We start from the raw sequence: 27,018 nt of genomic DNA, 5'->3' as shown, positions 1-27,018 counted from the left end.
TTCATGGGGCCATAATATTCCTTTATATTCATAGAAAAACAATTGGTTAAGTTATCCTTACACCTGAAAGATCTATCTTTGGAAATACCTTCTTAAATCTCTTTTGGAGATGCTATATGGCTGTAAATGATGAAGCACCACCATTTTGAGGGAATCGAAGTCGTAGATCATCCTAAAGTCCATGGAGAGATCCATGATAGGGGTGTATGAGCTGTAGGGTTTTAGTATCTATGTAAAGGAGATCATCAAAGAGATGAGGTGAGGCCATCCAAGTAGGGAGCCTCATTTTCCTATCTGTATAATGAGGCTTCTGTACTAGGTGACATCTGAGGTCCCTTCCAGTTCTGAATCTATGACCCTATGTTGAAATAAAGAAGGAAATCCCAATGCTAATGAAATCTTCATTACTGAAGTTGTTCTCTATCTGAATCCCCAAACCAGGCTCAGCTCTCTAGCTTCCTTATCTTCAGAAACCAATTCGCAATGACTAATTGACGTTTTCTCTTAGGCTGCCACCGATGCAAAAGCAAGAGTGAGCTCTTTCTTCTCCTGAGACTAGGAAAGGCACTCAAAGAGGTGAGGAGGCGATTCTCTGTTTGAGTAGGAACAGGTTCAGAACGTTAGATCTTCCTCTTCCACTGGGCCCCTGGGGATTACTTTCTGAAAACAAACCACCCACTTTCTATGAACAGTCAGCAAACATTTATTAAGTACTTATTATGTGCTAGGACTCAGAATACATTTCATTAGTTAACTCTCATTAATTTCCTACTATGTGCCAAGTACCATGCTGAATTCTTGTGATACAAAAAGAAAAAAAGCAGAAAACAAAAAGTCTCTGCTGTCGAGGAACTAATGGAGGACATAACATGCAAATAGCTACCTATGGACAAGCTAAAAGAAAAATAGATTGGAGATAACAGAGAAGGGACTCAAATTTAAAGGGGGTCAGGACAGGTTGTACCTTTAGGAGCTGACCAAGTTTGAAATACAAAAAGAGAGAAAGTGGAGATGGACTATCTTCTTCCCCCCTCCAGCTCTCTGATCAATAGCTTACAAACCTTGACTTCCTGACCTTGAGTCTAGGTCACATAAGTTGTAAGTGGCAAAACTGGTATTTGACCTGAGATCATGGGGTATGGGGCCTGAGCTGGAAGTCATCTCAAAGAAAATTTCATCCAACATTTCTTTTTATAGATAAGGAAATTAAGGCCCAGGGAGTTTAAATGATCAGGCAGGTAGTAAATATTCAGAATCAGGATTTGAACCCTAGGGCTTTTGATTCCCAATCTAGCATTCACCAACATTTCAGAGATGGTGGTGAATGAGGGGAATACCTTTGGTCCAGAAACCTACAATTGTTCAATGGTGTTTAGTTAAAATTGTCAGGGATTGGGGTGACCTGTAAAACAAAACAAAACAAGATCCTTAACTGGGCACGATGTCTTTTCTCTGGCTTCCTGGGTCAGCTCTGGGGCCCAGGAAGTCACCATAGAGCCCTTGGGTACCTTCTTAAAAGTGAAAGGAAGGCAAAGGAAACCTGAATTAATGAAGAGGGAGGAAGGGTAGGCTGGAATGAGTGAACCCTTAAACCACACACCAACCTGAAGAGGAGAAAAGGAAAGACTTTGAAACATTTACCTTAAAACTAAAAGTCTATGTTGAGGGGGTTGTTGGGGTGCGTACATGTTGGAGGGTGGTAGGGATGGCCACATGGGAACTTGTTTAAGTTTGCAGGATTTGTGTGTGTGTGTATGTGTGTGTGTGTGTGTGTGTGTGTGTGTGTGAAGACCTGTGATTTCATTAGCTCCCTTCACCAATGATGAAGTAGGTCTGTAATTCATCTGTAACTAATAGTTTTAGTAAGTTGTCTGAGGATAATGAGAGTTTTACTGATTTGCCCAATCAGTTGTATAATTACAAAACCAGTATATGTCAGAGGGTATAGTGGACAGAAAAAAATCAAACTAAATAATGTATATATCAGCAAGTTTAAAGAAAAAAAGATGAATTTTTATAAAAATCTAAATTATCAAATTTGACAAGATTAGAGATAAATAACCTAGACAAACTAATCTTGAAAAAAGCAAAGTGAATAGGCCATATGTGAACTGACACAGAAGAGAACACCTGGACCAGATAAATTCACAAATCAATCAATAAACATTTATTGAGTACCTACTATGTTCCAGGCACTTTGCCAAGTGCCTGTTAAGCATTTAAAGAACAAATAGTCTCTACGTTTCTTCAGAAATAGAGAAGAAAGGTACTCTATCAAATTTTGTATATGAAACAAATAGGATCCTGATAAAACCAGGGAAGGATAGCACAGATAAAAAAACTAGATTATCAATAATACCAATGAATATTGACACACAATATTGGCAAATTGTAAATATATATTTATATGTTTACATATAAAATGAAAGGTAGGAAGGATTTCAAACTGCTCAAAGTTCTCTTTAAGCAAAACCCACCAGCTTGCCTTAGGCAGATGGCAACTACCCACATCAATACCACCCATCTCATCTCCACCCCTTTCTCCAAGCCTTACCCCTGGCCCCTTTATAGTATCTTAAAGCCAGTCAGTTCTATCACAGGTGTTTATATTCTCCATTGAAAACAAAATTAAAAGCATAGAAACCTGAAACCCCAAGCCCCCAAAAGCCAGAGTGAGTTTGTAAACCAGCAAATGACACTGGTATCAACAACACATTTTGGAAGTTATTATTTTGCTGTAAGGACTCTAGCATCCTTTCCTAAATTGTAGTATCCACAAGCCTAACAATCCTTCTTTACACACTCTTTCTATGGCCCAACAAACTTATCATTCAAAGACAAAGAAGGTAATCTTCTTCATAGAAGGTGGGTTCCTTGCAGGGCAGGGGCATGCCCTACCTCTGGGTACTCCCTATTTTGCAGCTGGACATCCAGTAAAAATGTGATGGAAAACATGAGAGGGCCTTGTGGCATTCAGGTATGGAAAGGTCATGCTGATTTCCTTGTTATTTTTTCCCTCCAACTCCACTCCTTGAGATCCTGGAGGGAAATCTCTGAGATTCAAAATAGGAGACATGAATATTTTACATGCGGAGGTGTGGTTGGTTTTGATCTAGATCTGTGAATGTATTCATGTTTGTAACACACCATTTAGACCATAACGAATAGTCTTAGAAAGTTGCCTTGGGCACTGAGAATTGAATAATCTCCACTGTCACGCAGCCTGTATGTGTTAAAGGCAGCACTTGATCCCCTTAGGTCTTCTTGTCTCCAAGGCTAGCCTTCTATCCACCTTGGGAAGAGTTTTAGCCTTTTTTTGTGTCCAGAACCCCTTTGGCAGTCTAATGAGGCCTATAGGCTCCTTCTCAGAAAAAAAAAATTAATGTATAGGATTACAAAGAAAATCAATTATACTGAAACACTTATAAAAATATATTTTGTGAAAAGTTCATGGACCTCGGGTTAAGAACCCCTGATCTACAGCATGCTGTCCCTTCTCCTTCCATAGCCCTTAATAAATGCTTGTTGAATTGAATTGTTGCCAACAATCAGGCTGGGAGCCAGGCTTCATGTGCGCTCACTGGTAGCTGCCACTTACCATGAATCTGCCGCCTTAACATACCACTGGGTCACCTCTGAGTCCTCCCAGAGACTTTGGCTATGTGAAATATCATCCTTGTTAGGAACCCTTTAAGATATAAAAACCATGTTGCATTTGGGACATTTTTTTAAGTCACTTTTGATTGTTCTCTGTGAACAAAGGAGCCTAGAGATATCATCAAGACCAGGCTTCTACAGCAATTTACATCAGACTTTATTTTAAAACAAGCCCAAAACCAAGGACACTTTTGTTCATAGATGAGAAAAGGGAGGAAAACACAGACAAGAAGACCGGAAGGGCTGCACCACCTTCTATCATGCAAACACCTTCTATCATGTTGACACCACAGACCGAAGTCAGTTGTATCATGCAGACACCAGCACTTAGAAGTCAATGCTTTGAACCACGGTCATCTGTTTCTTTGTATAAATTGGACAATCTGCAGCCTTCACTCCTGCTGAAATTTCTCTGCTTTATCTTTCACTTATACAGACTTATTTTTGTTAGTCATCCGGAAGACACTTGGGAGTCATGGTACCAGACCCAGTGCTGAGAAATTACAAACATGGCGGCCGACGGATGACTTTCAAAGGCTCTGGGCCAGAGCTTATCTGAATCTTTCCACAAGTAAGAGGAAATGGTATTTGTGTCATATTTTGTCCCATAATCCATCAACACTCAGCAAATGACAGAAAGGGCTTGAGGTTTTAGAGAATAAATGTTATTCTCTATGAATAGAGAATAAATGCTACTCATGACTGCCAAACTTACTTATCCTATGAACCCAGCTCACAAGAAGTGCAGACAATGGCGCAAAGCGGGCAGCCCCAGTGGCTTAGGAAAATTTCAAAGGTTCATTGCTATTCTGATGCCTCAGTTTCTCCAATTCTGCTTATGTAAAATCCAGTGCATTTCTTCAGCAGGCTATTTGGGAGCAGGGTAGGGAGGGGTACTCATCTTTGAAGCCTGAAAAAGAAATCAGAAAATTATTCATCTTTTGAAGGTTATAGTGAGCTAATGAATAAGGGGCAATGCTGTAGAATGGTTAGGGCTTTGCAAGTGGAATCAGAAAGTCCAGGGTTTGAATCCTGCCTCAGATATTTATTAGCTGTGTGACTGAACTCACTGTTTACATTTTGAATTTACTTAACTATCCACATTTTTTTTACCTTTAGTAGAAAATATGCTCCTTGAGGCCAGGAATTACTTTTGTCTTTCTGTCACAAGGTAGCACAGTGCTTGAAAAAAACTTGTCTAATTGAATTGAATTAAGTCAACCAATGGCACGCAAAGTCACTAACTTATAGGATCAAAGATCTGGAGATAAGGAACTTTAGAGGCCATGCAGTCCAACCTATTCATTTTACAATTGAGGAAAATGAGGCTGAGATTGGTCAAGTGACTTGCTCAGGGTCAGTGGAAGCAGGTTCAAGAAATATCTCTGAACCTCAGTTTCCCTATCTGTAAAATGGAGTTAATGACATCTATTATAACTCCTTAACAGGGTTATTATGCAAACCTTACAATTCCATTAAAATAGTGTTTATTATTATTAGTAACAATGGGAACTAGCTCTTTCCAAGCACCGAGAGTACCCACTTATTTTACAGGATCATCACAGGGAAGATAGTGGCCAGCTCTCTGTCGAGACCCAGACAAATGTGAACATGGGTCAAAAGGCAGATGAGAGAGATGAGCAGAGGGCATCGGAGGACACTCACAATTTGAGAAGCAGGAAGATAAGCAGACAAAGGAGGAGGGAGTGCTGAGGTGGGGAGTACCATAAAAGGCAAGGAAAGAAGCAGGTTGTCACAGAATCACAGCTTTGGAGGCAAATGGAACCTTCAAGGTCAGCTGGTCCATGTATATACATATACATATGTATATCTTGTATGTATAGAGCTGTTTGTGTGTGTCTCCTTGATTAGATGGTAAGCTCCCTGCGGGCAGTGACTACTACTCCCAAGGGGCATGGGAATATTTTAATTCTTCAAACATGATCTTACACAAACACCAGGTTTTCAGGGTTAATATATAGGCCTTTAGCACCTACACTAGATACTGTTGCTTTTAAGGTATTAGAAACTACTTTTTCATCCTTTCAGTCAAACAGTGATATTTTCTGGTTTAGAAACAATGGAAAGTCAAGGACCCAGAACTTGAGAGAATCCCCAATACCTATTTGTGGTGACTTATAACACAAATTCAATCTGTGGACAACCAATCAGTTAAACAAGCAAGGAGGGGTTTGGGGTTCACCTGTGCCAGGTGCAGTGGAGGGAACCCCAGCAATGGCTGCACAGAATTCTGTATGACATACTTGGGAAATCAGAATGGACACACACTTATATGTCTTTATGAAAACATGGTGGCACACTTTCTGAGACTATAGTTCTTTGATCTCTGTTTTTGGTATAAAACATTCCTGTATATTTGCCTAGCCCTTGGCACAACTATGGGAGGTAGAGGGAGGGAGACAACACACACCTCAAGAATCCAATCAATACCCACAGATTCTGGGAAAGTCGCTCCTCTTTGGGACATTTAGTCTTTGGGAAAATAAAAGCTAATATCACACTTAAAATCATTGGCATTATTTTTGTTTCTCCATTGCCCTAATGACGCTAATGACTTTGTTGTTGATGATGAAGATGATCTGAGGGGATAAAGGACTTGTCCAGGAACACACAGACAGTATGTGTCAGAGGCAGGATTTGAATCCAAGTCTTTCTAACTCCAAGAGGGCACAAATAGCTATAGGGACAAGACGTATGATTTCATTGGCATAAAGTCCTCCCAGGTCAGGGAACTCTCTCTAACAGTGCAACTTAGGACCTCCTCTGCAACTCTGAAAGAGAGGCCTGGGGCCCTGAGAGATCTAAGTGCTTTGCCCTGGTCAGCTCTTCCTGGCTCCAAGTCTGCTCTCTGTGATTTATACGTGACCATTTCATCCAGAGCTAGGCTTTTGGCCTTGGGTTTGATTCAGTGACTACTAGAAACCAGCAACTGCCTGAGGAGGGGGCAGTTGGATTCCATGAGGATTGGAAACCCAGAATGTCCCAAACCACACAGGGAGATTTCACCAGGCATTAAGCATCAGCAACCCTTTGGGGATTCATGTTACTTACTGTTTCACAAAGTGATGCCGAGTTAGATACCACAAGTCTGTGGGGAGAGAGTGAGAGGTGTGAGTGTTGACTTTGTAAGTTAGACCCTCGTGTCCACTAATTAACTAACACTAAGCACCTCCTCAGGCTCCCTTCACTGTTCCAGTTGGTTCCTGGGATTCTCATGGATGGCCTCATGATCCCTGACCTCAGGAGCTTATGAGTTCACTGGGGAGAGACTAGCCCATGGAAAACCATAAGATAGTAATAAGACAGAATAAGATGAAAGTTTCCCTAGAGGAAAATGCACAGAATTTTACAGCTGCAGTATCACACTGAATTCTGAGCATCATGTTTAGGAAGGTATGGAAAGTGTCCAGAGGAAGACAATGAAGATGGTGAAGGACCTTGGGTCGGTATATGAAGATTGCTTGAAGAAAATGGAGACATTTAGTCTGGAGAAGAAGAGACTCAGGGGAGAGAAAACAACTATCTTTGCATATTTTAAGGGCTGTCATATGCAAGGGGGCAGTCAGTCAGTCAAGAAGCATCTCTTAAGCATTTCCTATGTGCCAGACACCATGCTAAGGGGTCAGTTAGGAAGTGATTGCAATAGTCAGACAAGAGATGAAGAGGCCATGAAATAGAGATGACTGTGAGTGGAGAGAAGGGGGCATTTGAGAGGTGGTCTGAGGGTAGAAGCTGTAAGACTTGGTTTTAGATGGGACCTGTGGGTTGCGTAGAAATGAGGAGCTGAGGACAGCACCAAGGTTGTGACCCTGAGTGACTGGGGGGACAGCTGTTCATTCCATCAGTAGGAAGAGGGAAATTCAGAAAAGGGGAGAATGGGGTAGAGAGAAATAGTGAGTTCTGTTTGGGGAACACATTGAGTTTGAAATAACTGCATGGTCTCTAGTCTGTGATATCCAAAGGGCATTTGGTGATGCAGAATGACGCCTTTCAAAAGACCAGGGCTGGGTATATGAATCTGGAAACTTCTGCTCAGAGATGATCATTGCACCTATGGGAGCTGATCAGATCAAATGAAAGAGGATAGAGATGAAAAAAGGGCCCAGGACAGAGCCTTGAGCGATTGTTCTTCAGTCGTTTCAGGCATACCTGACTCTTTGTGACCTCACTTGGGGTTTTCTTGGCAAAGATACTGGAGGGGTTTGCCATTTCCTTCTCTAGTTCATTTTACAGATAAGAAAACGGAGGCAAACAGGGTTAAGTGGCTTGCCCAGGATCACACAGCCAGTAAGTGTCTGAGGCTGGATTTGAACTTAGGAAAATGAGTCTTCCTGACTCCAGGCCTGGGGCTCGCTCTATCCACCATGCTCTCAAGAGACCTGAGAGATCCCCACAGTTATCTGATGTGCCAAAAATGAAGAACCAGGAAATAAAACTGAGAAGTTATGATCACAGAGTGAGAGGGAGAACCGGGAGAAAGGAGGATCACAAAAATGCAGAAAGGAGAGAATCCAAGAGGAAAAGGTGATGAAGAGTGTTGATTGCAGCACAGCATTCTGGGAGGATGAACACTGAGAAAAAGAAAAAATGGGTAACTTTGGAGAGAGCAGGTCCATTTGAAAGATGGAGCCAGATTGTGTAGGCTTTAAAAGAGGGCGAGAGAAATGGAGGCATGTGTGTAGACAATCTTCTCAAGGAGTTTAGCCTGGAAGGACAAGAATGATACACCATGAGAGCTGGTTCAGATAGACGGATCAAGTGAGAGGTTTTTTTAGTTTGAGGGAGACCTGGGCATGTTGTAGGTATCAGGGAAGCCACCAGTAGATAGACAGCAACTGGAGAAGAAAGAGGACAGTGAATGTGATAGAGGGAGAGAATGAAAGAGACAATGGGGACCAATGGATATTTGGCCTTCCCCACAGTGAGCACTGAGATTGGTGGTCTGAGAGAGGGTACATCTGGTACTGGAAAGGGTGTCCTCTAGGGAAGCAATGGCGGGAGGGAGCCATGTCTGTCTCAGTGAGGAGATGGAGGGGCTGAGAAAGGAAGAGATTTAAGATGAAAGGAAGTTTCACGGGGGTTAGATTTATTCTCTTTGGTCTCAGAGAACAGAGCTAGGATTGAAGGGTGAAAGTTACAAAAAGGCAAATTGAGTCTTCATTAGGGAAGGAAAAAAATCCAACTTCCTAACAATGACAGTTATGCAAAGTGGGCTCTCTTCAGAGGAAGAGGAGACAGGTTTCTCCCTCAATGGAGGACTTAGGTGGAGGCTAAATGACCATTTGAGGTAGGTCATTTCTTGTTTAGGTGTGGGTCAGACTGGATGACCCAAGGCTCCTTTTAACTCTGCAATCCTGTGAAGACATACCGGTCATGTGGGAAAAGTAAAGTATTATACTGTAATTAGATCAAAGATTTAGGTCTAGAACAGCTCATTTTATAGCTGAGGAAACTGAGGTCCGGACAAATTAAATGACTAGGCGAAAGCCATACAGGTAGTAGCAGAACCAGGGTTTGGACTTCTGACTCTAACCCAGTGCCCTTCCATGGTGCCCTGCTGTCCCTCATTTCCACTTGTCTTAAACATGACCCTAATTCCGTCTCCTTATCTTTCAGCCTAATTGCTGCTGCTCCCATTTCCCAGCCCTGAGAGGTAACATGGGTCACATGGGATTCCAGACCTTACTGGGGTAGGCCTCTCACTGGTCATCCCTGGTCTCCCCACCCCAACCCCCACCCCAGTTTCAATCCATTTGATCTCATAAATATTTATTAAGTTCTTGCTGTATGCAAGTAAGAGCATTCTTCAAATAAAGAGCTCTCAGGATGCAATCCAACATTTCCCCTCTTTCCCACCTTTTCCCCAGATCTACAATGGACTGTGAAAAATGGCGGTCCCTTGATCCCTTACTCTATTTGTGATGACGCACAACTTACAGTTCAATCGGATGGTCACGATTAGAGAGATCAGCAAAACCACGGCACATCCCACCAGCAGGCTTAGGGGGAGGGCGCTGCAGAGACCTGAGGTACACAAAAAAATCAAGCTTTTTTTTTAAGGGATAAATTCAACAGCTTTTTACATTCAAAGGCATCACATAAATCTTGACTAGTAACTGTATTAACATACACTTCATTGGTAGAGTTTTGTCATGTCAGCTGCAGTACCGTGTCCCTCTCTTCTAAGATTACTACATCCCTGCAGGTAGACTGGGCACTGTACAAAGCATGCCCAGCAGACATAGTTCTTGAACTGGCTACTCTTGAGGAAAAGTCTAGGATGGGCTTGAAGGAGAGTGGAAAGGGTGCTGGATTTGGAGGCAGAAGATCTGGGTTCAGATCCTCCCTCAGATGCTCACCAGCTCTGTCTGTTTGCTCATCTATAAACTGAGGGGGGTGGATTTGGTGACCTTTGGAGTCCCCTCTCCCTCTAAATCTATAATGCTATGACTAATGAATGGAAGTTACAGGGAGGGAGTTTTCAGTTTAAAATGAGGAATTGAATTGAACTGAATGCTAAGCACCCCTGGACCTTGCCATCTACAGCATTGATGATCCCTAGGAATTCTGGGCTTTTCCATCCTCCCTTCAGCTGAGCCCTCTTCCCAATTAGAGTGTGAGTGCCATGAGTTTCTTCCCAAAGTTCCATTCCTTTCTTAAGACCAGATAATCAACAAAATGATAAATCAAGCCCTGATGTGTAGTGATTGTAGATTTCTGGGGTATAAATGCTCACACTGAAAATTTAACAGTTGGCTCCTGTGCACTCACACCATGGTCTTTAATACCAGGATTCTTAATCTCTTTGTGTGTCATGGGTCTCTTGGGCAGTTTGGTGAAGGCTATGGACATTTTTCTCAGAGTGATGTTTTTAAATACATAAAGTACACCAGTTTACAAAAGAAACCAATTATGCTGAAATACAGTTTTCAAAATATTGTTTGAAAAGTTTCTGGATGTCAGGTTGTGAACTCCTGCCTTAGCAGATGATCATTGTGGAAAACAAAATCATCATCATCCAGTGGCCAACCTTCTGGTAATGAACTACTCCATTTCACAGATGATAAAATTGAGGATTAAAGACATTAAGTGCCTCCCCAAAAGCCACTGAATTTAGCGTTCACACCCTCCTAATCTATACAATGTTCAACCACCTCTCGTAATCTTTACAATGTCCCAGACTGCTTCTCTTAACTGGTTGAACATAAACATCCATCAAAAGAGTGTAAAAACGTTATTAAATCTATACAGTCTCATAACAATGACAAGATGATCAAGAGGGGAGCAGTGAGAAAAGAGAGTGGACAGAGAACTACTCGTAACAGGTCAACCTCACGGCTGGAAAATCCAAGAGAATTGAGCGAGTGCTAGTTAAACACCTGCCATGTGTAGAACAGAGCTGAAGGTGCTGAGGGAGATGAGAACTTTAGATAAGAGCCAGTCTCTATCTGAAACTGTTGCCCCTCAGACCCGGGCTCCGTGTTTGCAGGTGTTTCAGCATGGATGGGACTTGCTAAGAACATGGTCTTTTCTGCTTCCGCAACCACAAGGAGAAGTCAGTCACTAGAAGCATTTTCTCTGAATACAAATATCTCTCTTCAGATCAGCCCTGCAGGGGACCGTAGAGAAGCGCGAACTGCAGACCTTTCATTTTACAAGTGAGGAAACTGAGACCAGGGAAATGAAGTGACTTGTTCAAGGTTACAAGTCAATAAATGGCAGAGGTGGGATTCCAACCCAAGCCTTCTGGCTCCAGCTGGAGTGTTTTCCCCATTATACTGTGGAAGCTCTTCTCCTTAATAGGGGAAATAGTTGTGTGTGCAGATGAATGCGGAAAAAAATTCTAACAATCCCTTCCATTCTGCAAACACTTAGGGCATCCCACACAGCTGAAACCAGTATCTTTCCCTTCCACTTGTACCCTAGACATCAGCCCAATGAGTCAATGTGCCAGCAAGATGTGAGGCAGCAGGAGGGCTGCTACAAGACACTAAGGAGAATACACTGCCTTCCCCTTTTATTAAATCGTGTTGCCACCACATCTGGTGGCATCTCTGAGCACAGTTTGGTTCACTGGATCGATGGATGTCAAGGAGCAGGAGAAGGTCTGGGAAAGAGTAGTTAGCCCAAGAGGTCTTAATATTTTTTGTGTCCTAATCCTCTTCGGAGATCCAGTAAAGCCTATGGACAATGTCTCAGAAAATGTTTTGTTGTTTACATTCATAATTGAAGGAGATGCTAAATTACAGTGACAGATTAGTGAAATTAATAATGTAAACAACTGCCCCATCCAAATTCACAAACCCCTTGAAATCTATTCATGGACATCGGTTTGAGAACGTCTAAGCTAGAGGGACCAAGGAGACCACGAAATTGAAAAAGGAAGTTTACTGGTTAAGAGAGACTAAAGAAAAAACCAGAAACAAAGGGATTAAAATGAGGAAGCAGACTAGATCATTATACAGATTAGGAGAGGTAGCTAGACATTGGATATATTAGGAGGGCGTAGTGGAATGAATCATAGATTTGGCTTTTGGGAAGGCACTTAATGTCTCCAATCCTCTGTTTTCTCATCTGTGAAATGGAGGAGTTCATCACCAGAAGGGTGGCCACCAGATGATGAAAAGGAATTATAATTAAAGTTTACAAAATCTTTTTTATGGCAGGGTAGAACCTATCATTTCTTGGGCATCGGGAATTCCTAGTGTACAGATTCCCTCCACTAATGGACATTGATAGTCATTCTCTAACTCATACTTTTACAAAGTTGTCTGGGGTGGAAACAGACAGAGTAAGTGACTTGCTTATGGTCACACAGCCAAAATGTGTCAGATGCGGAGCTTGAAGGCAGGACTGTTTGACTGCAAGGTCAGTACCAGAACCATTATACTACGCTCCCTCTTCTTTGGCCTCATTTTGGGACAGAACTAGGAGACATCACCTAAGGAAGTCTAAGAGATAATTGGAGGAAAATCAGAGGAAGAACGAGTTTTTTAGCCTTCCTGAGTCTCACTTTTATCATCTTTTACGGCCTCTGAGATCCTTCCATGGTCTAGATATGTTTTTCTATGACTATCTCTCACTATGATCTACAAGCAGATAACTCAATCATAAAAGACCTGGAATCATATATATCAATTAGAATGTATGTTTAATTTTATTAAGTAACTGAAATTTATTTTAGAAAAACAACATGTTAAATCTCTTGTCCCCTTTGAGATCGTAATTGGAATACCCCACAAACCAAAAGGTTTAAATACAGACAGCTTTCCTGGTGAAGCCACTCAGAGCTGTGAGTGACACTGACTGATGCCTCCTTTTTTTTGCATGGATAAGAATGATTTCAGTTCCAACAAATATTCATTAAGTGCTTACTACATGCAGAGCTTTTGATAAGTACTAGTAACAACATAATGTTAAATAAAACATGTTTCTTATCTTCTTAAGGCTCTCTCTCAAGTTGAGAGATATAACATATGCAAAGATATTTGTGTGTCTCCAGCTTTAATAAACTCTAATAACTCACTTTGATTTTTTTTAAAGAAGGTACTCTAAGATGGAGGTAAGAATAGATGGATCACATAGGGACATGTCCAAACCATTTAGAAACTCAGACTCCAATTTGCCATTTAGAAAATTCCAACTATTTTAAAAAAGCATTTAAATGAAGTTAATTCTAGATTTGTGCTAGAGGATGGTGGCCTAGAAAATCCAAAAGAGCAGATACTAAAAACAATTATTTATTTTGCTTATAATATACTATGTGATTCATGCTCACTTCAGGAGCTCTTACTAAGATCAAGCAGGCCTATTGCTGAGGGGTCAGAGGAGTGGAAGGAAGCCTTACCATTCTGTTGCGTGACCTCTAAGCGTTTCGTATTGCATAGTTTCTTCTTGGTGGTGGTTTTGGTCTTTTTGGTAGGTGGAGGGGTGGTAGGCAAGACATCAACTGCAACAAAGAGAGAGAGATGGCATTTTCTTATGAGAGAATTGGGGCTCCCATGCATGCTACAGTCTAGCTGAACTGGCCTATTTGCTGCTCGCTATATACCACATTCCATCTCCCACCTCTGCAGAAGCTGTTTCCCATACCTGGAAAGCTCCTCTTTATCTTCACTTCTTAGAATCCCTCATTCCCTTCAAGGCTGAAGTCAAATGCCACCTTCTCCATGAAGGCCTCCATGATCCATACAGTCATCCCCTTCCCACCTTTAAATTAATTTTAATTTACTTTGTATATATTTTATTCACTTATATGCATACATGTTTCCTCTCAATGGAATGTAAGTTCTTTGAAGGCCAGGGCTGTTTCATTTTAAAAATCTTTCTCTATCTAGAAGCTTGTACAGTGTCTGGTATCTAGAAGGTACTTAAGAATACTTGTTGAATGGAATAAAATTGGGTTGAAGTGCATTTAAGCAGCAGCCCTGCTATCTATGCCCAAGAGACCTATTTTTTAACTTTCCCTATACTAAAATTATGATGATGATGAAGATACCTAGTATTTATGTAGCAATTTAAGTTTTGCAAAGAGCTTTACAGAGCTGTAAGGAAGAAACATAGTGTTTGCTCAGTGGTATAAATGCATTTGAGGGTCTGAGTCTAGTAAACCTACATAAAACCTGCTCATAACCTTCCCTGCTTAGCCCCAAACATCAATGGAGCAGAAGGAGATTGACTCATGTCCCTTCTCTTCATAACCCTCAGGTTCTATACTCTGTGCCTCCCCACTCCTCTCCCCACTGCATGTTTCAAGATTGACCTTAATTAAATTAAAATGAAAGAATGAAAGAATCATGAGACTTGTCACTAGACCACACTGCCACTCATTAATTAGCCCAATGCCTTTGGTGTCCAAGTCTTTATTCCTAACACCCTGTTCCTGACCCACAAACCCCCCCATCGTTACGGACACATAAAGCTGGCAAAGACTGACTGAAACACCGCACTGACTCCAACATTGTAATGTCATTGGTCTGCTCTGAAAATGAAGAATAAACAACAATAGTGGGTAACATCTCCACAGCCATATCCATTTGACTCAGTTTATTTTCTCCTGAATTGCCCGTTTCTTTAGGACACATCAGAACTCACTGGCTGTATTTCCGAGCTCCCCAGGGACCGCCTACCTGTTGTTGCATTTCTATGGAAAAGCCTAAGCTAAGCTAAGGATGTGGGGGATAGGGAGAGGGGAGAGAGAGAGAGACAGAGAGAGAGAGAGAGACAGAGACAGAGACAGAGAGAGAGAGAGAGAGAGAGACAGAGACAGAGACAGAGAGAGACAGAGACAGAGACAGAGAGACAGAGACAGAGACAGAGAGACAGAGACAGAGAGAGAGAGACAGAGAGGGACAGAGACAGAGACAGAGAGACACAGAGAGAAAAGGGAGACACAGAGAGACAGAGACAGAGACAGAGGGAGGGAGGGAGAGGGACAGAAGGAAAAGTAGGGGGAGAGAGAGACAAAGATAGAAACAGGATGAGACAGAGAGAGGATAGAGACAGTGAGTGAGAGAGACAGAGACACAGAAAGACAGAGAGAGGGAGAAAGAGACAGAGAGGAAGAAAGAGAGAAAGAGAGAGGGAGGAGAGAGACATACACACAGACAGAGAGACAGAGAGAGAAAGACAGAGACCGAGAGACAGAGAGACAGGGAGAGGGAGAGATTCTAAGGTCATGGCAGGGGTGGCTATAGTCTAAATTGGTTTTAACTTTGTGTCCTCACCACCCAGCACAAAAGTAGTCACTTAATAAATGCTTTTTAAATTGATTTGAATCAAATTCTAGGAGGCTGGACCTACCTGGGCTGGAGTATTTTAGAATGGACCCCGTGATCTGTTTTAAAATCCCTATTACTCAGTTGAAGTGAGTTTAAATTTTGGATTCCTAAACAAAATGTACAGAAAGTCCCCACCCATATCATAAGTGCCCCTAGAAGACTCTTAGCTATGAATTGGGAGGGACAAAGACCCTCCTTCTGTGGAACCCCAAACATTGAACGATGGATGCCTGAACTATATCATTAAAGGGTTAGAGATTTAGAGCTGGGTGGGTCATGTCATCCAAACCCCACTCTTTACAGATGAGGGAAAGAGCCTAGGGGGATTAAGAAGTTTGTCCAAGGTCATATGGTGGAAAATTGGAAAGGCATAATTTGAGCCAAGCTCCTCTGACTAAAAAAACTAAAAACCTCCAAAAATTCCATATTAGGGCCTCTAACTTCTTATAACAGGGCCACAGAAAACACCCAGAAAAAATGGGAAGGGAGAGCCCTCTGAGTGTCCCTTGTGCCCACTGCTCAATGGAAAGCATTTCTACCCACCCCATGGGTAAAGGCTGGTGTTGAGGAGACATGAAGACCCAGTTCTCTCCACCGTGGGGTAATATCCCCTCTGTCTCCCCATTAGGGGCAGTGATGCCCGCCAGTGCTTCTTCAAGATCAATTGAACCCTTACCCACGTTCAGCTTGGTTCCACTTCCAAAGACCAATTGATGGCCTGCGACAACACCACAGAGGTAGATGCCACCTTCTGAAGGCTTCACATCCAGCAGCCTGAGCGTGGATCTGTACAGCTCTGCGGACACAAGGACATGTTCTGGATCGATGCCCTCCCCATAAGTGAGAGTGGCCTTGGAGTCTGAATGGACCAGAAACTGATAGTGACTGTCAGTGCCGGGAGGCCTGACCTGACGAAACCAGTAGATTCCATAAGTGTTTGAGGATGATCTGATGTCACAGAGGAGCTTTGCCTCTTTCTCAGTCTGAACCAGGAGGGTTTCTGGGCTCTGGGTGATAAATGGGACTCTGAAGACCCCTAGAGAGGACAAGAAAGGAGAGGGAACACGTCAGTCATCAGGTACTTGTTTTCAAAGTGTGAATGGACTTTGAGCTTTGGGGATTACAGTTTCTTTTAAGGCTCAGCTTAAATCCTGCCTCCTACAGAATGCCTTTCTCAGGGCCTGCCACTGCTGATGCCTTCCCTCTGATAGTACCTCCAAGCACATTGTAAATATCTTGTATGTACATAGCTGTGTCCAAGATGTCTCTGTCATTCAAGTCAGGGATTGTAATCTTCGTCTTTCTTTGCATCTCTAGTGATCAACACAGTTGACTGGCATATAATAAGCTTTTAAAAAACCTTCATTCCTTTGACATGGCAACACTCCTTCTAGTTCTGTATTGCAAAGAGATCGTACAAATGGGAAAAGAACCCACATGTACAAAAATACTTATAGCAGCTCTTTTTGTGGTGGCAAAGAATTGGAAATTAAGAGGATGCCCATCATTTGGGGAGTGGGCGAACAAGTTGTGATAAATGGAATACTATTGTGCCATAAGAAACAATGAGTAGGCAGACTTCAGAAAAACCTGGAAAGACTTACATGAACTGATGCTGAGTGAAGTGAGCAGAACCAGGAGAACATTGGATATAGTAACAGCCACATTATATGATGACTAACTTTGATAGACTTATCTCTTCTTAGTAAGGCAAGGTTCTAAGACAACTCCAAAAGACTCATGATGGAAAACGCTGTCCACACCCAGAAAAAAGAACTATGGAGACTGAATGCAGATTGAAGCATATTATTTGTTCACTCTCTCTCTCTGTCTTTTTTGTTTCTTCTTTCTCATGGCTTCTCCTCTTTCTTGGCTCTAATGTGAAAATAGGTTTAATATGAATGTACATGTTGACCCTATATCAATTTGCACAATGTCTTGGGATGCAGAGGGGAGAGAGAAAGATGTGGAGAAAATTTGGAACTCAAAATCTTATGGAAATCAATGTTGAAAACTAAAAATAAATAAATTTTTAAAAAATGTTCATTGACTGGCTGACTGAGCTCACTATGCTTATGCCCTTTAGTCAAAGTGTTTAATCTCTCTTACTTACTTTCCTTACCCATAACAGGGTAAGTTAGAATATATGATCTCCGGGGTCCCTTCCAACTTAAAATCCATAAAACAGGGAAATATTTATTAGCAGCAGGTAGGAAATCTTTACAATGCTTTGTTGTTTCATGACCCCATTTTGGAGGGTTTTCTTAGCAAAGATACTGGAGCGATTTGTATGTGTCTGAGACTATATTTATGAGTCTAAAACTGGAAGGAGCCTCAAAGGCCATTTATCCCAGCTCCCTCATTTTCCAGATGAAAAATCTGAGGTTAAGTGACTTGTCCAAGGTCACACAGATGGTTAAGTGGCAAAGTCATGAATCAAACCCATGTCCTCTGACTTCAGATCCAATCTTCTTTTCACCCTATTTTCTAAATAATTTGGCCCTGGTTTTCTCATCTGTAAAATGGAAAATACCTGCTCAGCCAACCTCATTAGATTGTCATGAAAAAGAAATGAGGTAGTATTATTAATAAGAACAAATCTACAAGGTTCACCATAAACCTTGGAGGTTGTTATCATCTGCTCCCCACTGAATCCATATGCTATGTTCGTTAGCTTGGCTTTCAGGGTGATCAGAGCCCCATTCAATCCACTGTCCATCTGCCAGCATCACAAATCACCTGGCCTAAGACTTTGTACAAGGCAGATGATTAATAAATGTTGGCAGAATCTGGAGCTATGCCCAAAGGGCTAGAAAAAAGTGCATACCCTCTGACCCAGTAATTCCACTTACGGAGCTGAATCCTAAAGAAATCGTAGAAGTGGGAGGAGGACCTGTATGTACAAAAAAATTCATAGCGGCTCTTTTTGTGGTGGCAAAGAATTGGAAATCAAGGGGATGCCCATCAATAAGGGAATGGCTGAACAAGCTGTGGTGTATGAATGTAACGGAATACTACTGTGCTATAAGAAATAAGGAGCAGAATGGACTCCATAATAACCGGGAGGGACTTATATAAACTGCTGCTGAGTGAGGGGAGCAGAAACAGGGGAACTTTGTACACAATTACAGACACATCGTATGTGTGATGACTAACTCTGATAGACTGGGCTCCTCTCAACAATGCAAGGTTAGAAGACAACTCCAAGAGACTCATGATAGAAAGGGCTATCCACATCCAGAGAAAGAACTAGAGTCTGAGTGCAGATGGAAGCAAACCACTTGCTCTCACTTTTGTGTTTTTTTTTTTTTGTCCCTTCTTTCTCATTGTTCACTCCATCGGTCATAATCCTTTACAACTTGACTAATGTTCAATGTGAAGGTATTTGTAGAATCTATATCGGACCGCATGCTGTCATGGGGGAGAGGGGAGAGGAAAGGGAGGGGGAGAAAATTTGAAATTTAAGGGATAGGGGAATTGAATGCTGTAAACTAAAAGTATATAAATAAATTTAAATTTTAAAAAACTGTCTGGAGGTGTCCAGGTAGCACAGCAAGTAAGAGCACCGGCCCCAGTGTTGGGATGACCTGGGGGATCGAATCCGGGCTCAGACACTTAGCACCACACCCAGAAATAACTGGCTGTATAACCTTGAGCAAGTTACTTAACCCCAATTGCTTTAAAAAAAACTGTCTGTAAAGACTTGATCTTGAGATGCAGCTCAGTTCCATAAACATACGCACTTGTCTGCTCAGTGTTTATGTCCATCCAGGCTGTGACGGGAGCTTTTGTCTTCTCCTAGAACTGAAGTACACTCTGCCACCTACTCTCACATGAAAGAAGAGTTTCAAGTGCCCTTAACACACTTAGATGTAGTCTGATGAGCAGAGTCCTGGCTTTGGAGGTAGCACACTTGGGTTCTGGTCTCCCTTCCATCATTAAATATTAAATAACGTGACCTCTAACATACATATCTCTGAGCCTCAAGGTCCCCATTCACAAAATGGGTCTGTTTTAACCACCTCACTCAAAAGGTTGTTGTGAGGACATGTAGAACCAAGGAACAGATGGCACCTTAGGCATAGGGTGTCATCATGGAATGCCCTACAGTCAGGAGATCAGGCTGGCTATGTCACTAACTAGTCATATAATGTGGGTCATCAGTCATATTCTTTGAACCTCAGTTTCTGCATCTTTAAGATGGGGATAACTACACCTATCTTACCTACCCCATAGGCTTAGTGTGAGCATCAAACAAGACAATGGATAGGGAGGGCTTTAGAAATCAGTAAGCCATCAGCAAAGTGCAAGACATCTGTATTAATCAACAATGAAAACCCAGAAAACAAAGAAAACACTTACATAAGTATTGGGAGGCACAGCATAGGGGAGAAAAAGAATTTGGGGGTGGGGACAGAGAGAGGAAAGATGCTTAGTTACAATTATTAGTAACTGTGGAAGCAATGTGAGTTGCACAGTCACTAATTTTGGAAGTCAGATATTTTGTAGCTCTACTGAGTGGTTCTACAATCATACACATTTTTTTCCTTTTCCTCCTAAATCTTCCATGGCTCCCTATGATCTCTAGGAAAAAATAGAAGCTTGTTGGCTGCCATTTAAAAGCCTTTTACAATTCGGCTCCAGCCTTGGTTTCCAGACTGTGAGCCCTCGGGCATCAGAAGTACCTGACAGATGCTCTGACTGACTGGTATTAACTCCCCTGCAGCCTCTCTACAGTTAGGTCCTGATTAGTGTGAATAACAGTAAGGGGATCCCTGGGAACTGGATGCTCATTTGAAGTCACACTGAATGTTTCCACTGGGCTGGAGCCACGTCTACATAACTGTAGCTTCCAATAGGGCAAATTCAAATTCATAGGACCACTTCAAGGAATTCATTATGTGCACTTATCAGTACCAAACCATAAATTCCAGCCAATCTGTCCTATTTTCTGTTCCTCACACTTGGCATTTCATCTGTTGCCTCTGTGAACTTGCACAGGCTGTGACCTCTGTGCCTGCCATGCCCTCCCTCCCTGGCTGCCCGGTCTTGGAATCCCTAACTCCCTTCAGGGTTCAGTTCATGTGCAGATCTTCCTATTTGTTCTCTAGAGTCTCAAATGACTTCGTGTTTCCTTATCAATGTATACTTTGTATATTCCACTCCCACCAGAATATAAACTTCTTTGCCTTTTTTGTTTCCAAATTTCCCCTGCCTAGAACAGAGTCTTACACATAGTAGGTGCTTAAGACACGCTTGCTAGGTTGAATTAAATGTGTATCTTTGGCTTAATAAAAGCTCTCTAGTCTCTCTCTTTTTGCTGCTCAGGCTTTCATTTTCTAGGCCCTTCTTCCCAAGCCCACCAGGAGGTTGGCCTGAATCCTGCCCCCAAAATTATTTTACTTGACGTTAGCCCAGAGATGCAGGATAGTTTTCTGCTTTGATACAATAATGTAGATAAAATGCCTGTTAAATCAAACTGACCCAAATATCTAAAAATCAATTCATGTTCACATTAGACCTTCTATCCCTCAAACATTCCCATTTAATAGATAGGCAAAATGAGGCTCAGGGAGGTAAAGTGACTGGCCATTCTCATCAAGTGGGAGAGCAATTCTGCTCCTTTTAGGGAACCCTGGCCACTGTCAAGACCTATGGAGTGATTCTCTGAGGTGCAAACTGGATTTGGTCATTTAAGCTTTCTGCTAGGAACAGTCAGTAACTTCAGGAGAGCTCCCAGCCAAAAAGAAAAAAAATTAAATATAGCCCCAAGTCTGGTCAGCTTGACTTGGGTTCTTTTTTCCACCCCCATTATTAGTCAGAGGGCAGACCATTCATATTTCCAGCTGTGGGTTTTCTAGGAGGTGGAAGTAAGGAGGGTCTTTCCTTAAAATATGTCCGTAAACTAGTTAGATGGAGTAAAATCCCAACATAAATGACAAAGCTGGGATTTGAACCTCTGTCTCTTCACTCCAAATCTAGTGCTCTACCACTAGCTGCTTTTTTAGCAGTAAGGAGAACATGCCTGGAAACTTTACATTAGACTGATTAAATTACTCTTTTTCTGTCTTTGTCTCTCCTTTCTTCCTTCTTTTCTTTCGTTTTCTCTTTCTTTCTTCCTTCCTTTCTTTCTTTCTCTTTCTTTCTTTCTTTCTTTCTTTCTTTCTTTCTTTCTTTCTTTCTTTCTTTCCTTTTCTTTTCTTTCTTTCCTTCCTTCCTCATAAAATTTTTGTTGATTTTAGTGGCAGGGGAAACAGGGGAGGCAGCAGGTTCCCTACCCCCGGATAGGGGATAAAGAATTGTCCCTGGAGTCAGCAGGATCTGGGTCCAAGTCCCACCTTTGTTCCCTTCTGGCTGGATGACTCTGGGTGGGGCACCTAAACTCTCCCAATCTCAGTGTCTTCATCTAGAAAATGTGGTAGGTTGAACTCAATGACCTGTTCTATATCCTTTTCCATTCTAATTTATGATCCTAGCTGCCAGAAGATAAGCCTGCCTAAGAGGAACCTGCTGTGTTTTTCCTCAGCAGCCATCTAGTCCCGTACCCCACAAGGAATACCCATTACAGCATATTCCCCAAGCGGCCATCCTCTTCTTCCTAAAGACCTCCACTCCCTTCCCACTTTTGGAATCTCTAGCTGAGGCAGTGGATGGAGAGCTGGCCTGTTAAGTCTGGGTTCAAGGCCCGCTTCCCATGAAGATCGCCTGGTGACCCTGGGCCAGCCACTTAACCGCGCTAGTGGTTGAGAAGGTACAAGCCTGCATTGGTAGAGGGACTTTCCTCATCTGGGAGTTTCCTTTACCAAAGAAATCACAGGCATGGTTCCTATGCTTTTCTTTCCATATCACCTATATTTTCTTCCCTTTGCCCTCCCAGAAAGCCATACCTAATAAAAAAAAAAGTTCAGGAAAACTAATCAATATATGGAAAGAGTCTTTCATTATATGCAATGTACTACAATCACCCACAGGCCTCCCTCCATCTTTTCAAAGACCGCTGGCTAAGTTTTAACTCCTGAGCACCAAAGTCTGTGGAGCCTGGAGGGAGTCTGGGGCCCTAATGCAGCAACAGAATCCAAACTTTTTTTTTTATTCACACTTGAGTTTTTTTTTTTATAAGCAATTGGGGTTAAGTACTTGCTCAAGGTTACACGGACAGGTGTTTCTGGGTGGGTGCTAAGTGTCTGAGCCCAGATTCAATACCCAGGTCATCCCGACACTGGAGCCGGTGCTCTTACTCGCTGTGCTACCTGGCCGCCCCAGAATCCAAACTTTTTAGCTCGGCATTCGAGGCCCTCCGCAGAATGGTGCTACCTTACCTTCCACCCATTCCTAGCCTCTGCTCCCTAAAACACTCCACGTTCCATGTAGCCAAACTGGACTCCTCACAGGCCTCACCCTATCTTGTCTTTCTTCGCCAGTGTCTACCCTCACAATGTCCTCCTTGTTCATCCTCTCCATCATTCTCTCGACCTGTTGAAATCCTACTTGTAATTTAAAATGCCAGACCTAAAGCCTTCCTTTACTGTCTCCCCTTTCCCCAAATGTAAATAACTGCTCAAATTCCTGTAGTCACTTTAAGCTTGCTTCATTCAAGCCTCACAATATACCTCTGGGGTAGGTGCCAATATTATCAGCATTTTACAGATGGGAAAATGGAGTCTCAGAGAGAAGTGACTTGCTCAGGGTCTCACAGCTAGTAAGTGTTGGCAGAAAAAGAATCTTTTCTCTCTCTGAGTTTGCCTAGTTCCTTGTTGGTAGCTCTCTTAAAATAATAATAATAATAATAATAATAATAACTGATATTTTTGTAAGGTTGCCTAGCTTATAAACCATGATGCCAGTTGCATGACTATTATGTGCTCCTAACACTATTCCAAGGGTACAGGAAGCAGAAAAACTCAAGTTCTAAGTTTGAATCAGTTACTAAAAAGGGGCAAAGTCACTTAACATTTGGACCCTCAGTTTTTCTCATCTGTAAAATGGGAATAATACCTGCCAGTCAATTTCACCTGTTTCTAGGATGAAGTGAAGGCTTCTATGATGGCTTCTATTAACAGGGTGCTAGTATTACCCACAATTACTTTAAATGCCGATAATATAACTACTAATATCGATCATAAGAACAACTCATGCTTGTATAGTGCCTTGAGGTTCACGAGAGCCCTAAGAAATAGGGCTCTTACCCAAGCCTAGGGCCTAATATAGTGCTTGGCATCTAGTAGGTGTTTAATAAATGCTTCTTAACTGACTGGTCCCCACCTGGAGATTACAGAGCAGGGGAGGGGAGGATCCCTCCATAGGTACTCTATAACAGCTCAAGGATGGAGCTCATGTCTTATTCTTCCCATTATACAGATTTGGAAACTGAGCTTCAGAGCAGTGTTTGGAATCAGAGGACCTGGGTTCAAATCAAACCTTGACCACCACTTATTCCTTTTGACCTTGGGCAAATCCCATCACCTCTCCCTGCCTGGGTTTCTTCATCTCCAAAATGAGGGGTTGATTTTGATGCCTTTTGAAGTCTTTTCCTCCCAAATTTATACTCTCAGAGAGGGGCACTTATTTGTTCAGAGTCAGGTCCAGAACTCAGATCTGCCTCCATCAGATGACAAATATTTACTAAGCCCCTACTGTGTGCCTGGCAATACAAAAAAAGACAAAAGACAGTTCCTGACCTCAAGAAGCTTATGGTCTAATGATTCCACAAATTTGGCCTGACCACTGCCCCACACTGCTTTTACTGTACTGCCCAGAGACTTGAATGCCAACCTGCGAGCTGAAAGGCTTGTAAAATCAGCCCCATGTTCTCTGCCCCTGAAAATTCCAACACGCCAGACTCCTCCGGAGTTTAGCTCTGGACCCAGCACACAGTAGGCTCTTAACAGTCAATCTACAAGCATTTATTAAGTGCTTACTATTTACCAGGCACTGCAGACACAAAGGAAGGCGAAAACAGTTTCTGTTTTAATAAAAAGCCTTTCAAATGAATGCAGGATTGCCCAGGCCGAAATGCGGATGCTTGAGTTTTTTTCTTCTAGCCCCAGATCAGAAAACAACAAAGCCACAGCCGGGGAGTGAGACCAGCCCAGAAGAGAGGTGAAGGGCCTCCATCCTTCCTGGCTATCCTTGAATCAGCTCCCTCCTCCCCTGACTCTGGGAATCCCTAGCTCTGTTGGAGGGCCATCCCCACAAGAAGCCCTTCCCCGGGGCCACATTCTCTACTGTGTCTAACTGTGTAGATACATTGTTTCTCCCAGTAGAATATAAGCCCTTGGGAGGCAGGGACTGTTTGGTTTTGTTTCCCCAGCATCTCGCACAGTGCTGGTCAATTGAACGGAACTGACCTCCCAACTGAGAATGTCCTGGACAGGAGGTTACTAGGAATGTGGGTCGGGATTTTATTGAAATCTTAATGGTCTCAGACTCTAGAGCAGATGACCCTTTGAAACAATGAGATCAATGAGATTTTACACTCGGACTGCATCACAGATGTCTCTAGGCCAGGCTGGAGGATGGATGGACGGAAGTAGCCCAGCTCCCTTTGTCTCCAAGAAGTTCTAGCTGGTCTTGTGAGCTCACTAGGGCCCAGTTTCTGTTCTTTGGGTCCAAGGGGGCCTCTGGCTTGGCCTGAATTTCTGTTCTCCTCTCCCTCCTCCCAGTCCCCAAACTGGATTTTCAGTCCCCAAAGCATGGTAAAGACCTGAGTAGAGGCAATAAACTATTTCTGGAAGGATCCATATTTAATATGTCTCTGGGCGGCTTCAACTAATTTCCATTGGTGATGTTGTGTAAGCAAGCTTGGTCAGCAGTGAGTGAGGGAGAGAGAGAGAGAGAGAGAGAGAGAGAGAGAGAGAGAGAGAGAGAGCTTTTCTGGCAGTCTCTGACAACTCTCAGAACAGGATGACCCCCACTCTGTTACTCTTCACCCAGGAGACAGTCAAGGCTGCTTTCTCTCTAGTTCTAGGCCCACCAATTGAGTGTGCATTTAGTACAGTTTCTATCCTCAAGGAGTTCTCATTGTTGGTTAAAAACATACACCTGCCCTATGCTTATCTCAAGATTATGCAATCTGTGGTGGGAGGTGGGCCCATCCTACCCTCCGCACAACAGCAAAGGTGAGGGATACACCTGCTTATCTCCAGGGGGTAGGAAGTCTGAGCCGAAGGAAGAGGAGGCGGGCAGGGCTCGAGTCAAGGCACGGAGGAGGCCCTAGGTGATTGAGGCCCACAGGCCTTCAGCCACCACTGGTACCTCTCTCTCTTCCGCTCCTGCCTGGTCCTGGCCAATGCACACTTGATGCCGTCAGAGGCCCAAGTTCAAAGTTGGACTCTGTCGCCTGGCTGCCCAGGCATCATCCCTCTGAAGCACGCTCAAGTCTCCTCGTCTGTAGAATGAGTGGAGCCAGACTAGGTGGATGTCCAGAGTCTCAGCTTTAAAATCCACTGCACTTTCTCTACTCTATCTGCCCTTTGGATGTATTGGACTTGCTGGCTGGTCAGCGGATGGGGGGGGGGAGATGAGGGGGAGAGGCTACCGACCCCTGGACTAGAGAAGAGGCTTTGTCTCAGTGCCCTGGGACAGCTCCCAAACCTGGCTGTCCCGGCAGCCTCGGAGAGTCTGAACGGACGTCTGGGATCAGCGTCCCCCTTGGAGGAGGTTAGGGTCTCCGCAGTCCCGAGAAGTGAGCGCTCCCCGCTCCAGGATCCCTCTACCCCGTACGTACTCTCGCAGTCTCACGGTCTCGTACAGGACTAAGGCCCCTTGGACCCCCGCCAAGCCCTGGACGACCCCTTCCCCCATCTCAAGATCCCCGTGTCTCACCTGAGATCTGAACCGGTAAGAAGAGGCTGAGCCACAGTAGCATCGTGACAAGCTCCTGGGGGTGAAGGACACTCGGTGGCCCTGGTCCTGCGGGCTCCGCAGGGGCTGGGCGGGGGGGGGGGCGGGGCCGTGGGGGCGGGGCCAGCGCCCCTTCTCCCTTTCCCCGCCTACTGCCCTCAATGGACCAGGAAACTGGGGAGGGGGGCGGGCGGGCCTGGCCTGGAGAGGATTTTCACGACCCTCCCCGTCCGCAGGTCCCCATGGGGGACGGTGGGGCTGATCCGGCCGTGGCTCCGTCTCCCGTGGGGTCCCCGGGAAGTTTCACTTCCTTGCCCTTTGGACCCTGACTTTCTCTCATCTTCCCTGCATTTCCAAAGAGCCCACGAGGTCCCGCCCAGGCTGCTTCCGACAGCTGCCCCCCAGCCCCAAACCGAGGTGGCGGGATTCCTGCGTGGCTTGGGGGTCGTACAGCATCAGTGGGATGACCTCAGTCCCCTGTTCCTCCCTGATTGTCCCCTCCAACAGGAAGGAAAAAGCAGGGTTTGGGATCCACCCTAAAGTCTTGGAGAGGGGTTCTATTTTTCCTTTCAGATTATGAGCAGAGACGACCCGGGTGCTTGAACAAGGGACCTTGAAGACAGCATATTGAAGAGAGGATAGATGATCCCTTTTCAGGTACATAATAGAGGCCCTTCCCATTCAGGGACAGGTGTCACTATGACCCCTGAGGTCTCTT

At 43.5% G+C, this 27,018-nt stretch overlaps 1 protein-coding gene across 1 annotated transcript; it reads right to left on the bottom strand.

Annotated features, from left to right (window-relative positions):
* Window positions 1–3,796: 3,796 nt before the first annotated feature.
* Window positions 3,797–26,359, bottom strand: CD8B (CD8 subunit beta). The gene is made up of 6 exons (XM_069101060.1): window positions 26,283–26,359; window positions 16,135–16,494; window positions 13,526–13,627; window positions 9,616–9,702; window positions 6,730–6,766; window positions 3,797–4,567 (listed from the first exon to the last, which is right to left on the bottom strand). The coding sequence occupies exons 1-6, from the start codon at window positions 26,323–26,325 to the stop codon at window positions 4,555–4,557; spliced, it is 642 nt and encodes a 213-aa protein (XP_068957161.1). The 5' UTR covers window positions 26,326–26,359; the 3' UTR covers window positions 3,797–4,554.
* Window positions 26,360–27,018: the final 659 nt, after the last annotated feature.

This window comes from Petaurus breviceps, unplaced genomic scaffold (assembly GCF_028583685.1).
Source record: "Petaurus breviceps papuanus isolate PSGF00001 unplaced genomic scaffold, PetGlider_PUasm1.0 446, whole genome shotgun sequence".
NCBI lineage: Eukaryota > Metazoa > Chordata > Mammalia > Diprotodontia > Petauridae > Petaurus > Petaurus breviceps.
This window is presented reverse-complemented; position numbering and strand designations above follow the sequence as displayed.

Coding starts and splice junctions, on each gene's coding strand:
- CD8B (XM_069101060.1), bottom strand. CDS start 26,325: ATGCTACTGTGGCTCAGCCTCTTCTTACCGGTTCAGATCTCAG. Junction 16,495..26,282: donor CTTACCGGTTCAGATCTCAG/GTGAGACACGGG, acceptor TGTCCTCTCTAG/GGGTCTTCAGAGTCCCATTT. Junction 13,628..16,134: donor TGGAACCAAGCTGAACGTGG/GTAAGGGTTCAA, acceptor TCTTTGTTGCAG/TTGATGTCTTGCCTACCACC.